The sequence below is a fragment of the Suricata suricatta genome, chromosome 11, assembly GCF_006229205.1.
Source record: "Suricata suricatta isolate VVHF042 chromosome 11, meerkat_22Aug2017_6uvM2_HiC, whole genome shotgun sequence".
In the NCBI taxonomy this organism is placed as follows: Eukaryota; Metazoa; Chordata; class Mammalia; order Carnivora; family Herpestidae; genus Suricata; species Suricata suricatta.
Window position 1 is genome coordinate 56,099,788 of NC_043710.1, and position 15,479 is coordinate 56,115,266.

At 52.2% G+C, this 15,479-nt stretch overlaps 1 protein-coding gene across 7 annotated transcripts in view; it reads right to left on the minus strand.

Annotated features, from left to right (window-relative positions):
• Nucleotides 1-353: 353 nt before the first annotated feature.
• The window catches only part of CHRDL2 (chordin like 2), a 32,224-nt gene continuing 17,098 nt past the window's right edge, over nucleotides 354-15,479 (minus strand). For 2 of the 7 annotated variants that reach the window (XM_029914525.1, XM_029914523.1), the window contains exons 4-12: nucleotides 14,860-15,002; nucleotides 12,557-12,650; nucleotides 11,507-11,562; nucleotides 9,577-9,745; nucleotides 8,462-8,656; nucleotides 6,092-6,265; nucleotides 5,193-5,247; nucleotides 1,248-1,340; nucleotides 432-516 (exon numbers count right to left, since the gene is read on the minus strand). In XM_029914525.1, coding sequence (XP_029770385.1) covers nucleotides 1,250-1,340; nucleotides 5,193-5,247; nucleotides 6,092-6,265; nucleotides 8,462-8,656; nucleotides 9,577-9,745; nucleotides 11,507-11,562; nucleotides 12,557-12,650; nucleotides 14,860-15,002 — 977 coding nt within the window. In that variant the 3' untranslated portion in view covers nucleotides 432-516; nucleotides 1,248-1,249. Of the gene's footprint in view, nucleotides 517-846; nucleotides 869-1,247; nucleotides 1,341-5,192; nucleotides 5,248-6,091; nucleotides 6,266-8,461; nucleotides 8,657-9,576; nucleotides 9,746-11,506; nucleotides 11,563-12,556; nucleotides 12,651-14,859; nucleotides 15,003-15,479 lie in introns of all 7 variants that reach the window. The other 5 variants (XM_029914524.1, XM_029914522.1, XM_029914526.1 and 2 more) reach the window with 4 other exon arrangements.

Below are 15,479 nucleotides of genomic sequence, written 5' to 3' on the forward strand. Positions count from 1 at the left end.
CTGAGGCTGCATTTCCCCCTCCACTGGCAATGGAGAGTCAGTCCCTTTCCTAGCCTCAGTGCCAGTGAGCTCCCAGAGGGGCCCGCCCATAAAAGCACGGGGAGCCATAGCTGGGGGACAGGGACAGAAGCCATACAGAGCAGGGAGGAGGCCACAGGTGGCAGACAAGGGCCTGGGCAGTGAGTCTGGGGAAACTAGCCCTGGCTCTTGGTAACAATTCACCATGAGGACAGGGCCAGTCTCTGTCTCTGCTACATCTCAGTCTCCAGCCCTGTAAAATGGGGATAATCAGGCTCGCCTTGCAGTCCCTATGGGAACACGTGGGGACTGGACATAAAACTCAGCAGGCAGAGTTGAGGGGTAATGCAACTTATTATTTATTAATATATAACAACAAAAATGATAAAGCTCATATCTGCAACTGTTTAGGTTTTTATTATAAGGTCTTGGTTGCTTTGTCTGGACTGGCTGTGACCTTCAGCTCCGGGGTCTGGGCTAGGAAAACGTTCCAGTGACCTGCATGGAGGAAAGCAGAAGGGGTGTGTTTATGTGTGGGGGGGTGTCTGGTGTGGGGTGTGTATATGTGTGTGTGCAGGGGTGTCCATGTGGGCGTGCATGTGCACAACAGAGGCAGAGTGACTGGGGAGGGAAAAACTTAGGACAAGAAGACCGGTGAGGGCTGGGTTTAGAGTGCACAGGAGGAAGGTGATGGATATTTCCATCATAAACCCATGTCCCGGTCAGTCTGGCACGTGACCCCACCTTCAACCAACCAGCATTTGGGGGCTGGGCTGCCTTCCTAACACTTGTTAGTGACACTGTCCTCTGTGACTTCCTCTCGCTCACCTGAAGCCCCACCTGGATCCATCTTCCGTGGGATAGTGCAGAGCAAATTAAGGGCATCGGAAGGAAAGTGGTTAGGAGGGTTGCGGTGGGAAACGTTCCAGTACAGAGCGGGTAGGCGGCGCTGGGGCTTGAGGGCTCAGGCCTCCCTCCTCCACAGCCCTGTCTCCCTCACTCCCAGGACCAAATCCAGATGGTTCTGCTTCACCTTCCCGCTCCCAAGCGCCCTGAGTTGAGAAATCTCTGGCCCAGACACCCACTGGATTCCTGTGCCGGGAACTGACGTCTGTGGCTGACAACCACCCTGCCCCCCTCCCAGCACCAGCAGCCTGGAACTCCCCATGAGGCCCTGGCCTCTGGCCCAGCTCTCTTCCCTGGCCCCAGTCCTCAGCCCAAGGTCTCACCTTCATGGGTGCTGGTGAGTAGCCGGAAGTTCTGTGCTTCTTTCTGGAAGTCTTGCTTCCTGACTTTCTTGATCTGAATCAAGTGGAAGATTCCTGAGGGCAGAGGAAAGGGCATGAGCAGGAAAGGTAAGACTGTGTGGTCAGTGAAACAGGGTGACTAGGACCCAGACTCCTCTATTCTGACCAGACATCCCTCCCCTCCCCTCTTCTATTCTTAGCAGACATCAAACCCTGTGGACTAAATTTCCTAAATATTTTGAACCTATCCTCCCATCTCCACTGCCACTCTCCCCATCCAGGCCCCATCACATCTTGCCTGGGTCACTACACTAGACTTCTGGCCCCTTTTACTCCCCTTCTGATCTGTGATCCTAACTGCAATCATTCAAAAACATACATTACCTGTCATTCTCTTTCCCTGACCTCCCATCATCTCTCTGCTGACCCTGCACCTGTCACCCACAGTGTCGGGGAGGGGCAGGGGGAGGCCTGTGTGGATTGGGCAGGCTGTTTTCTGGGCCCAGAATGTGTGGGAAAAATCAAGAAGTGTGTTTATCAGACCCCAAAGAACATCAAGTGTCAGAGTGGTAGGGCTCCCTTTCAGCACAAGGCTCTGTTCGCCCATCCCGGGAGCCGCCTTCCTGTGCTCCGGCTCTAACCAACGTCTCAAGTCCCTGAGGGGCCCGAGCCTGTGCATAGATGGCCCCCTTTGCTGCAGCTCCTTCTATTACCTTCTGTTTCTCCTGCTGCCACCAGGTAAACTCCTACTCACTCTCTAAGCTTTAGCTGGGAAGTCTTCCCTGATTTCCCCTTCTTGGGACACCCACAGCTCTTAGCCTGTGCTTACGATTATACCTATTTCTTTTTTTTTTTCTCACTGAATACTTTTTATTTTATTATTTTTAAAAAATAGTTTACTACCAAGTTGGTTTCCATATAACACCCAGTGCTCTTCCCCACAAGCACCCCCTTCCATGACCGTCACCCGCCTTCCCCCTTCTCCCCTCCCTCTTCAACCCTCAGTTTGTTTTCAGTATTCAAGAGTCTCTCGTGATTTGCCTCCCTCCTTCTCCCTAACTTTCATTCCCCTCCTCTTCCCCTCCCCATGGTCCCCTGTTAGGTTTGTCCTGTTAGACCTATGAGTGCAAACATATGGTTTCTGTCCTTCTCTGCCTGACTTATTTCACTTAGCATGACTCCCTCCAGGTCCATCCACTTTGCTACAAATGGCCAGATTCACTCTTTCTCATGGCCATGTAGCATTCCATTGTATATATATATATATATATATATATACAATGGAATATATATATATACACCACATCTGGATGTACCTATTTCTAATGTGCTCTCCTTGTGTCTATTCTTGCCTCCCTTACTAGACTGGTTACTTGTGGAAGGCTTTCCTCTCTGGGTTCCCTGAGCCTGGCCCACATTAGGCCTGTAGGATAAATGAATGAATGAATAAGGGAGTGAACACACAAACGAATGAGTCCCTAGATGAATGGATGGATAAGTAAATATAGGTGTACCCAATCTAGGCCAGGCCCTAGAGAGGAAAAGGGTATCAGCTGGATCTCCTGACACTTGCATCCCATGGGGAGCTGGCCACAGGCACCACACATGGCACGGAGGCCCTGAACACATGGGCTGGGAGGTTGCACCAGCTGTTAGCACCAGGGTCTGTGGCCAGAAAGAACAGAAGTGACAGCAAGGTCTCTGCTAGGCCAGCACGGCCCTCAAGAAAACTAATAATTGGCCTTGCTTATGGAAATCTAAGTAGGATCTCACCAAGGAGAACGGACAGCCCTAAGGTCCAGGAGGCTGGGAATGTCCAGTATTATTCTCAGGACCCCCAGTCCAGATCCCAAGGACCAGGACATGGGAGAGACTCACTCCAAAGACCCAGGCTACATCACAAGCCTGACACAGGAACAGGTTCCTCTGCCCAGGCCTGCCACTGCACATGCCCCAGAACACAGACTGGAGAGGAGGTGACAGGGATGAGGGAGGGTCTTCACACTGTAGCCTGTAAAGCATGATCCTAATGACTGAGCACTTGGACTTGGAATCAAGAGCTAGCCTGAGGGGCATGGTCATGCCTTTTGAGGGTATGCCAGGTCTGAAGGCAGCTGGCTCTGGACCCCCAGGGCAGAGACAGCACCGGCAGGTGAGTCCAGGGACAGGGCAGGCGCAGCTCAGTGTGAAAACACACCCTTTCTCAGTGGAGCCATCCACAGTGGAGATGGGGTGGGGGTATGTGCAGTCAGGGGCTAGAGACCATCAGGGAGGCTGGAGGGGGCTTCCTTCCTAGACAGGGTCTGTCTCACCCCTGAGATCCCTTCTACTCCAAAAATCCAGAATCTAAAAGGCTCTTAACGCTAAGCCAATGCTCTGGGGCCTACGGCTGACTCCATGGTGATGTGGCCTCACTTGCTTTGGTGTCCACCCGGTGCCTTTGTCTCCAGGCCAATACTCCCCTTCCTCTCCCTGCCCCCAAGGCCTGCTGATTGTACTCCTCTGGGTGAAGAAACAGGGGTTCCCACTGACAGCCAGACCTTGGGAGTGTTTGTTTTGACTCCCACAGTCTGGGACAGGGAGGTAACAAAGAGGCTGATGAGGCAGTTAGGCTGCCCAGGGGGTCAGGAGATGGGGAGGGGGATGTTTGTTAGTGCAGGATGGTAGAGCCTGGCATTGTGAAGTTGAAGAGATCCTTTTTCTGCTGGGCCCAGTGGTAATGAGGTTGGCCTTGAGCTACAACTCTCCCATCTGCGCCATCCTGGGCACACCTCGACCTTCCTCAGGCACCTCTCTGAAAGCATTAGGTCACTTCTGTGGAGGCGGCACTGGGGAGTCAGACCTGGGTTTGGATCTTTGCTTACCACTTAAACTGTGTGACTTTGAGCAAGTCATTTTACCTCTCAGACTCAGTTTTATCTGCAAAATGGTGCGTTAATACATATGCCTCAGGTTTCTTATACAGAAGAAATGAAACACATTATGTGTAGGGCAAGCTACACACCAGTCACAGGGCACAGAGTATGTCAGCATAGGCTCTTGGGCTGGTCTGAGGCTGTTGCTGCCACTTTTGCCTGCAATGTGTTCCTCTTGCCTTCCTAACTCCTCTCCAATGGCAGGCACCTTCCTCCAGGAAGCCTTCCAGCCTGAACAGCTCAGCTCCTGGTGAGCTCCTACTGCACCCAAGTCACGAAATCCTGGGCTCCCAAAGACAGAGGCTGAGGCCTGTTACGCTCTGTGGTCCCAGTCCTTGGTGGGGGTGAGGAGAGGTCTCGAGTAAACCAGCACCCTTCCAGGGGCTGGTGGAGTTTCAGGGCATACAATAATTGTAAGGGTTACTGAAGCTAACTCCTCAGCTGTGGCAGAACACCCACCCAGCCACTGCTTGCACACCCCTGTGAATGGAGCTTGCTCCCTCCCTTCTTTTACAGCAAGGGTCAAGGTATGAGAAAGTGCCTCCTCTCATTGGTGGAAACGTGCTTCTCTACAATTCTAAGAGGAGATGGGATTAGGATACTAAATTATAGGTCAGGACTGTACCTGTGTGATTTCATTTGCCCTCAAAATACCCTCCTCTCCAATTAACAGAAGAAAAAATTGAGGCCCAGAGAGGTCAAGTGATTGCCCAAAGCCACACAGCTAAGAAATAGCAGAGCCAGAATTCAAACTCAGGTCTGTCTGATTCCAAAGCCCCTGCTTGTTGTTCTGACCCTCACGGTCACTCAGAACACAACAGCTCCCTCTTCCTGGGGCAGTCCTCCAGAGCCATGAAGCCAGCAGTCCTGTCCCCCTGAGTCTTCTCTTCTCCAGGCTGAACAGCTCCGCTTTCTTCGTCCATTCCTCCTAGGACAGGAGGCAGAGTAGAGCAGGGAAAGAGCCGCATCTGACGTCACAAGACATGGGCTCTAGCTCCCATCCTCCACTTACTGGCTGTGTGGCCTTGGGCCAGGTACTTCACCTCTCTGAGCCTCAGTTTCCTCATCTGTAAAATGGGGATAATAATACCTAACTCTCAGGATTATTGAGGATCAAATGAGATAATGAATGTGAAAGCACTTTGATAAATTCTAAAGTGCTTCACATACTGGTTGTCATTATCATTATCATCATTATTATCATTCCCTCTTCCACCCCCACCCTCTCCAGCCAAATCCATCAGCAGAGAAAAGTGACCTTACAGCTAATCCACACTTATAAAGGGTTTAGTTTGTTTTACTCTACCCAGGGCATCTGTGTTTGGCAAGAAGTGCCCAGAAAACCCAATTCTCAGCAATTTCCTCATCAATGAAAACTCCTCTTGACCTTCAGCCAGTGATAAGAGCATCTTGCTGAGTTGGGTGAGTTTCTCAAAGAATGAGAAATATATTCTGATGTCAGCTTATCAGAGGGATAGAATAGAAAATAGAAAAGGCTAAAAGAGACTTGCCTGAAGGCCCTCCTGCTTTGAGGATGCTGTGAATGCCCTTCTGCCTGAAAGGATCTCCCCTCATAGAGTGCTGAATGAAATTCTACTGATTGGCCTTTGCTTCATGGTTGTAGGCATTACCCTGTCGTGGCTCCTTGCAAGTGCAACAACCCCTTCCTCCCAGGAGAGGGAGCACGGGGAGGCCCTGGCGTCTCCGAGTGGACGAGCTTATCAGAACTGCCGGAGAATCACAGAATCTCCGTCTCCCTCTACCTTGGAATCAGAGACTTAAATCTGGAAGGGTAGCCAGAGGCAGGTCTTCCTGGGCTAGAGGCACTTGATCAACTAAACAGGCCCCGGAGGCCCCTGGCAAGGGAGACAAGGCCAGAGGCAAGCCCACTGGGAGTGGGCCAATGCTCACCTTTCACCAGCTTCCAGAGGTAGATCTCCACCTGCTCAGAGGCCTCACGCTCCACGGCAAAGCGATGTAGGTTGTCAGGGCTTGGAGACACTGATGTGTGGACGAGGACCCGGCCTGGCACCTTTGGACACCTGGTGGCACTGATCTCACTGTGGCTGGGGTCTGCCTTGTCCTCTGGGAAAGACAAGGAGCTTGTGAACACTCTGTACCCCTCTACCCTTGCCTGATAGGCCCAGGAAGCTGTGTCACTGGTCTGACATCCCCCTGAGGTCTTTATGGTCCTTGGGAAAGTTCTGGTGCGCCTGGGAAAGAGAGATGGGGCATTTCTCCCATTCACTTCCCATTGATTAGTATATTAAAAACTTCTCATCCTTCTGGGCCCAGCTCACATCTACCTCCTCCAGGCAGCCCACCTGCAACAGCTTAGCCTACCCTGCTTTTTCCCCACTCACAGCCTTTAACACCCTTCTTGCTTATGCCTTGCACTCATTCCCTTAGTCTCAGTGATATGCATTTTCTTGTAACTGTCTCCCTTGGGTATGTTTTTCTCTAAAAAAGAGACCTATAGGTGAAGGCCAGGAACCATGTCCTCCAAGTCTTTTGAGTCACTCACATCGCCAAGCACAGGCTCTCATGAACACACACGGAGTGAAAGGTTTGGGAGGGGTTGAGGTGATGATGGCAATAATGATGAGCATGGCTGTGAGGGAGGGGGGCGGAGGTGATGGTGTGACTGTAGTGGTGGAGGGGGCCGTGAGAGTGTAGGGGAGGTGGTGGTGGCGACAGTGGTTGGATCCAGTCCTAAAGCCTTGACATGTTGGAATTCCAAGGACATTTCCTGGAACTTTCCATGTACCAACATTCTCTATTTTTCAGGGACTAAAGGACTAAGGTCTAAACATGCATACTTCCTTCTAAATTCTTCCTAGTTATGAAACCCTTAGAGATGTCCCACTAAGAGTTGTAAGGCTACAGTCTTCATATTTTTAATGGGAAATGGACTGGGTTCCAGTGGCAGAGACCAAGATCAAGTGCGTTTGTGAAGGAGCCCAGCAGTGAGTCACAGCCAGTCTCCAAGAGAGTTCAAGTTGACCCCCCCCCATTTTCTTCCAGGTGCCGTTCTGTCTTGCTCTCTCCCTAACCTGTCCCAACAGCATACTGCTCTGATCAATAATAGTTACCCCTTATGTTTGGGTTTTGTTTGGATGTTGATTTACAATTTATAAAGCATTTTTCATCAACTCTGTCTGAGGCTCAGAAAGGAAAGTAACTTGTCTAAACTCACAACAGGAAGTTTGGGAAGTCAGTCGGTAAGCAAGCTAATGTAGACTCACATCTCCTGCCGTTAAAGCCTGGGGTAGGTGCAGAGTTAGGATGATCACAGCCTCCCTGTGAGCTCATTTGTCAAACAGCTAGAGATGAGGATTAATTGAACCAGGTGAAACCATAGGACAACACCTGGCGCTAGTAGGTTCTCGGCGCACGTTTCCCTCTCCTTTTTTTCTTCCCTGTTCCTTTCCTTTTCGTTTTGCCAGCTCAGCCCTCTGACTAGAGGTGGTAAAGGCACAGCACAGCTTGCACCTTCTACCCCACCTGCTCTCGCGCCAGGCGTGAGGGAATGGGCCTGTTCCTCACAACGGCTACTGTTGACAGTCACAGGTTGTTCCTCCCAATGAGCTACTCTGACATTTTCTTCTCCACACTCATTAATCCCAGGGTCACATGAACTGGGCTGGCCAGTCTGGAAGCCTGAGTTCTAATTCCAGCTCCACGACTACTTTGTTCTGTCTCTTCTTTTCTCTGGGTGTCAGTTTACCCATATGTAGATGAAGGCTAAAGGAAGACAACAGTGGTCAAGAGTAGGTCTTTGGAGTAGGACAGACTTGGGTTCAGGTTCCAGCTGTCATTTGAAATGTGTGACCTTGGACAGGGCACTTATCTTCTTGGTCTGTAAAATGGAGGTAAAGATACTTGCCCTGTCCATTTGTGGTGAGGAGTACATGAATTCCCACATATAAATTGTCTACTTGGTCCATGGTAAGTGCTCAAAAAACATTGGCTATTCCTCCTAAAAGTGCTAATATCCTATGATTTTACGATTTCATAGAACCCAGAACATTATTTGACTCTGTGTATATGACTGGGAGCCTCTGAATCTGTCACTGTAACATTAGATGTCCCATGAGTCTAATATTTTGTGAGGCTGGCATTTTCCACTCGAATGCATCTAAAAACCCTGCATCCTATGGCTCTGTGTCCATTGTCCCAACCATGTTGGAGATGTTCCAAGTGGGACCCAGGAGAGGGGGGGAGAGGGACCCAGGGCCCACTCAGGGCAGTGCCCTCCCTGCCTCCAGCATCTCTTTGTACCTGGGCAAATCTTGCAGCACTTCCCGGCCACTTTCTCAGGGTGATGGCAGGGATACTCAGTGGGACAGGTCACCCGCTGGCAGTCCTGGCGGCCATCCTGACAGGTGCACAAGATGCAAGGCAGGAGTCCAAAGGAGCGGAAAGCTGGGTGCCACACCTCCCCATGGGAGTATGTCTTCCCACTGTGCACGCAGGCTAGGCCAAGGAGGGCAGGAAGGGAGGAGGGTCAGTGCCTCAGTCCTGGGCCAGAGTCCAGGGATGGGTGGGGGCGGGGCCTTGGGGAGCCCCTGCTCCACCAGTCTGGCCCAGCCACACTGCTTGCAGAGCGGAGGCCAGCTATAAAACTGGCCCCCGGTCCCTGACTTCTCCCCTGTTTCAGCACTCAGAGCTGACACATGCCCCGAAAGTTCTTGCTGAAGATGGAGAAGACTCCCCCTGCCCGTCACGGGCACCTCTGGCAGGAGGAGAACTGAAATCAAGTTCTGTCGCTTACCTGGCTGTGTGAGCTTCGGCAGGTCCCTTCCCCTTCCTTAGCCTCAGTGTCCCATCTGTACAAAAGGGGCCGGGACAGATACCTCCGCAGCCCCTCCTGCTCCACCGCTTGGGGCCCCGCAGTGAAGCCTGCTTTCCCCCCCTTCTGCTCCTGCCGTTGCCCACTTGGCCTCTTTCCCTGCTGCATCCTGACCGTCTTCCTGCAGCCTAGCTCTGCTCCCCCCTTTCTTTGTCGAAAACTTTCTCTCGCCACTCCTCATAGTAGAGTATTTATTTACATGTCTGGAGCCCCTCGAGGACAGGGACCATTTTTCCTCTCTCTGTTCTGTGCCCCTCAATTTCCAGCAAAACATGGCAAATGCTCAAAAAATACGGTTGTGCTGGCCTGTAGTCCCGGGTCTAGGACTGGTTGTCTCTCACTCAGTACTCTGAGCCTCGGGGTCCTCATCTGTCAAATGAGGGTTTACACCTGATGCCCTTAAAGGACACCTTCAGTTTTGATATTTATGAATCCACAAGCTCATGGCCAAGTTGAGATTAGGGAACCGCTGAGTGGGGAGTGTGGGGGTGGGAGGTGGGCCCCCTTTCCCCACCCTAGGGATCAGAGGAGATTCCGTCCTCACCTTTCTTATGTTTCTCCTTCAGGACAATCTTGACTGTCGTGCTGCCTGCCCCCTTTGGCCGGAAGTGGCGAGGGATGAAGCCCAGAGGAGAGCTGAGGCCGGTGGGGGCTGGGGTGCCCAGGACCCTCTTACTCCCATTGTCCCCTGCACACGGATCCTGGGAATGTCTCTGCAAACGGCAGGCAGGAAGGATGAAGATCACTGATGGGCCATTGCAGCAGAGGAGCAGCAAGACAGAGCTGCAGTGAGGCCTGCAGATAGACACCAGCAGGACTTCCTAGTAGAGACAGGCACAGGCTAGGGATGGGAAGATCTGGATGGGGTCCGAGATGTTTTCAGACAATGGGTCTTTGAAAACTCTCAGAGGATAGTGGTTTGGAAACCCAGTCTCCACCAATCCCTTCTCAAGCCTGTCAGAGCCAGGGCCGTGGGGCTGGGGTGAACGGAGGGCTACTGAGGTCCTGACCGGGGAGGCACAGCAACTAGGGACTTGGGAAACTCAATACTTAAGAAATGAAAAGTGAGACTGTAGTGAGGATGACAATCAGGAAATTCCTTGAGAAGATTTAGGTGATGGGATAAGGGGATGGGCCTCTGGAGGTCCCATCAGGCCCCAGAATTGAACAGGGCAGGAAGACTAAGAACAGGTCTCATCTGGAGACGAAGAGTCTCCAGAGCCCCCTTTCTTAAGCCCCTGGAATCCAAGATCCCGAAGCCCTGCCTGTGCAGACTGGGCCTTGGCAGGGCTGGCAGTGAGAGCAAAGGTACAGGGTGAGGGCAGTGTAATGGGGCAGGCGCATTATAGCCCATAGTTAGAGGATCGGGAGCTCCAGGGCACAGGAGAGGAGCAAGTGGGCGTATTGCCCTCCTTGCTGATACCAAGTCACTCATAGTCCTTCTTCTACAGTGCCTTTTTGCCCTGTACAGTGTCTGAGTCAGTCTTCTGATGGCCCAACTGAGCCCATAAGAACTCCCAGGAAACCGTGTCAGGCCCCAGCACAGGCCCATGCACTTAGGAAGCTTCCAGGAAATGTTTGTCAAGTGGAACAGTAGCAAGAAGGAATTGAAAAGCCCAACCCTCTAATGGGACTTGCTCATGTCATCCAGTAAGGAGCAGCTCAGGGCCTGGAGCAGCAGCTAAGGCTGGTGGGCCCTGCTTAGCACACTGCCTCCTAGGGAGAGGTTGGGGCACAAAGGAGATGGCTTGGCTCTGGTTCTGTAGCACAGGCCCCCTACCTGAGAAGACCCAGCCTGAGAAGGGAGGATGAGCCAGCAGAGGATGAGGGAGGACTCCCCTGGGGAGTCCCTGAGCAGGGGAGGCCAGCCTCCAGTCCCCCAGGGTCCAGGTGACCCAGGCTACAGGAGCAGGCCAAGTTGTTTACATTGTAGACATAGCACAGAGGGTGGATAGTGACTTTAGAATGTACACCCATCCTCACACCCCTTTCCTCTATGACCCTGTACACTCTAGACTAACTCTAGACTAAGACCGAGAGGGGCCAAGATAGAGGGGAGGACAGAGAGGTAACCCCCAGACAAAGCACCAGTACCGCAGGAGCTGGGTGGGGAAGGTTGGGCCAGGACAGGGGCTATACCCACTGGGGAATGTGCTGCCTGAACTAAAGACAGATACAGGCTCCGGATAGAACAGTGTCAAAATGTTTCTCAGGAAGGAAATCAGGAAGTTTGGAGCCTGCTCTTGCCCTGCATGGTACTTTTTTCACAGGCCCCTGGTGACCCACCAGCCATGATGGGAGGCTAGGGAGAGGGATTGGGACACGGTGGTATGCATGGAGAGCTGAACTAGGGGACAAATGAGAAATGAGGACAACACCTGGTATTGCCTGCTCCAGGGCTGTGGGGTTTAGGCCCAGGTCGCCAGGCCCCCTCACCACTGCTCCCCGGCCCGTCAGTAAAGCTGTGCACTCACCGCCCCACGGTGTAACTGTGTGCTGTCCTCTTCAGCTGATTTCTCACTTGACTCATCTGGAAACCCAAAGGGGAGTTGGGTCAACCTCCACCTCCTAAGCCTTGTGGACAGGAGCCCTGCACGCCTTCAGCCTCCCAGGCCTACTGACACCCAGCGAGACTTCTGCAGTCCCTATGCACCAGAAGGCCCCTTTGCCCCAGTGGGGACTTATTCCCACTTCTCATTATAACCACTCTTTACCCTTGGGTTGACGAATTCTCTACAACTGAGTTGCTGCCTCAGTTTCCCCCACACTGACCTCCTGGTCACCATTAGGACTAAACTTGGCTGGGCCAGACGTTCTTGTTCAATGCCCATCATGGGTGGCCCAAGGGCCCAGAATCCCATCCCTACAGCCTGCTTGGCTGCAGTCCCCCGGGGAGGTGCCCTATCCAGCCACATGTGAAGTCACCAGGCCTTGGTCTATACTATGCCCTCCCAGGCACCCGCCTCCAGCCCCTCTGTGCTCATAGTTCGAATACCCTAGGGCTCTATCTCCCACTCACCATGGGGTGCTGACACACCAGGCCCTGAGTGGGATTCTCCCTCTCCAGCCCCTGCCTCTCACATAGTCTGGCTCCCTCCAAGCATTCTTGGTTCAAAGACCAAGAACCCTGGAACTAGACAGTCCATTAGAAATCACTGAGGCCAAGCTCTCAGTACACACATGATAACACAACTGAGGCGCAAAGAAGGAGAGGGATCTGCAGGAATTTGTTGGAAGAACAAGGACTAAACTGGAGTCATCTGGCTCCTGGTCCAGTACCCTTCCACAATGCCAACATCTGGTGATGTTGGCATTCTGCTCTGAAGCACTCAATTCCCCTACTCCTGTCTCCTCCAGGAAGCTTTCCTGGACTAACCCAACCCACAGGGTGCAGTCTGACCACCTGTGCACTTTGCTCAAGCCATTTGCTCTTACCTAGTTGAGGTTCCTCCACCTCTAATAGCCTATGGCAAGGTCCCTGGGGTGGGATGGGTAGGCACTGCCAGATCTAGGGACAGACTCACCTTTGCAGGTCTGGCAGCAGGATGCAGGCAGTGGGAGGGGTGCGGGGCAGCCTGGTTCTGGGCAGGTCATGAGACCGCAGTAGATCTGGCCCTCCTGACAGAGCAAACAGGAGATGAGTGAGGAGCAGCCTTGGGGTTAGGAGAGCCCCCTGCCCTGAGGGCGGATGGCCTTGAGGTGTCCCCCTGAGGTGGGGGTAAGAGGGAGCAGCCAAGTATCCTGGGCAAGGCCAAGACAGCTCAGAGGAAGGATCCCCTGCACCCTCCCCATTCCCTCCCCAGGCCCTGAGGTAACATCCATCTTTCAGTTTCTAAAATGCTTTCAGAACCCCTCTCTCCCTAGGCCCTCACAGCACCCCGGGAGGTGGATTCTCCCATCCTATAGAAGATGAGAGTCCAGAGAGCAGCCTGAACTGCCTGAAGTCAGAGATGCAACCCAGCAGAGTGGACTAGAGCCCAGCCTGTGAGCTTTTCCTACTGAAGTCAACACCCTTCCTCCTGACCTGGAACAGGGGGCCCAGCAGAGAGGACGGGGTCAATGGGATACACTCGGGCTCATCTTGCTCTTACTGAAAACCCTACGGCCCAGCTTCCAAACCTAACCTAGAGAGACAACACTTCAGGGAAAAGGGCCTTCTGGAAATCAGAAGCCAGATGAACTGTGTGGAGTCACTTTTCTTCTCTGGGCCTCAGTTTCCTCCTCTGTGAAATGAACGCACTCCCATTGGGGTTGTGAAGATCAAGTGAGGGAATGGTTGTGAAAACCCTTTTTAAACTAAAAGGTATGATGGACCTGGGAGGAAGTGATATTACCTTGAGTCCTTTCCCTATTTCTTTTCCAGCGAGGCTCAGGAGGCCAGAAGTCAAGCCAGTCCCATTTAAACAAGGAGGAGAAGAAAGAAGAGGAGACCCAAGTATCCAAGGAGAAGCGACAAGGAATCACCACCCTAAGGTGATGCCATCACTTCTGCCTCTTTCCACAGATTCTCCCTCATCCAAGCCCTTGTCCCTTTACAGGAAGCAGCACAGCACAGGGAAAGGAACATGAACTTTGGAGTCATGTGGCCCTGCATCTGAATTCTGCCTCTGCCACATAACTAGCTGTGTGATCTCAGGCAAGTTGCTTAACTAATCTGAGCCTCAGTTTCCTCATCTGAAAATAAGTACAGTGATCTTCTTCTCCTAGGGTCTTTGGAGTACTGTTTATAAATGCAGGGCATTTCCATGAACGAGCAGGTGTAATGTATCAGACCTCTGGAAGAGGCTCAAGCCCTGCAAAAATGATTGCTCTCTAGGTTGATTTATAAGTGGTCACTCTTTGTCATTTGTACATTGTTTGCTCTGTAGCACAGATACTTTAAGATTCTGAATCTCAGATTGATAGGAAGCTCTCACTTGAAAACATGGATGGGGACACAGGCACCAGGGAAGTGACTGCATCAAGGTCACACAGGAAACCATGGCAGAGCTGGAACTCAGACATGGGTATCTGACATCTAATCTAGGCCTCTTACCCTGTGTCACTGCTAAATCAGATTATTACTTTAAACAGGACGTCGGTGATCACCTGGTCAGACTCCCTCCCACACAGGGAGGAACTGAGGCCCAGAGAAGTTTCATGAGCAGACAGTGTGGAAATCGGGAGAGCAGGAGTTTCTCTGGCCAATGCACAGATGAGCTAAGCTCCAGGGTAAGAATGCCATGGTGACAGTCACCTATAAACCTATAGCAGGGCCACACTTGAGCCCGCCGAGGAGGAGGGTGAAGACTTTCCAGATCAGGCCCTGCTTGGCTTTAGTCTCTGTTCCTGATAACACTGCAGGGTCAGTTCTGCCTGTCCCCAGGCCCAACTCTGACCCCACAGGCAGAGTTTAAGCAACTTCAGATTAAATCCATTTGCAACAAGCAGCCTGACCCTGTGTCCGTACCCGGGACTGATCATTCACTCATTCACTTATTCACTGAAGAATCGTTATAGACATCTGTGTACCAGGCCCTGGGCTGGTACTGCAGAGGGTACAGTGAATTGGGTATGCTCCCTCTATTGGAGGAGCGTAGAGTTACTGGGGGAAATGCAAATGGGCAAATGTAACTGTGCTGTAACAGGCAGCTCAGGAGGACTCAGAAGCCCAGAGAAGGGCAGGATGTTCCAAACCCCAGAGGTTCCCTCCCTGCTGAGCCCATTCACTCTCACTTTGCCTTGACCAGAGAGGAACAATCCTCCTCCTCCTCCCCCACCCCCCACCAGACCACACCATTACACTTTGCAGGCCTATCTGTGCTCACAGGAAGGGGGAAGGTCTTACAGTGCAGCTGCAGAGGACACACTGGTTGGGCAGGCGGGAAGGGAGCAGCTCGTGGACACTGAAGATCTCTCCATGTTGGTACATGGTCCCATTGTGCTGACAGTACTTTGGGGAGGCCCGGAGCCCAGAGGGGGTGTGAGGTTCTGCAGTGGAGGAGAGGACAGGAAGAAGAAAAAGTTGAGATTTCACATTACTCCAAAAGTGTTGTCAAAATTAACTGGGCCACTCTTCCAAAGATTTGGCATCTTATCCTGTCTTGGCATTTAAACCAAGCTCTGACCTCTGCCCTCCCAGCCAGTCTCCATATTGGCTAATTGAGAGGTCTCACTGATACCTATGTCTGACCATGTCACTCCCTCTCATAAGTCCCCACCATGGCTTTTCAGCCTCCCAGTGTCTGAGCTGGGTCTGACAAGTGCGAGAAGCCTCAGGCCCACCAAGCCCCACTCAGTGGGGACCTGCCTTAGTTCACTCAACATTCAGTGAGCATATCTATGAATCCCCTCTAGTGCCAGCCACTGTTCCAGGTGGTGGGGATACTGCAGTGAACAAAACAAGGTCCCACACAGAGTTATATCCTAGTGGAGTCAGCTGGAACGGTCTAGACTATCCCTGTGGTT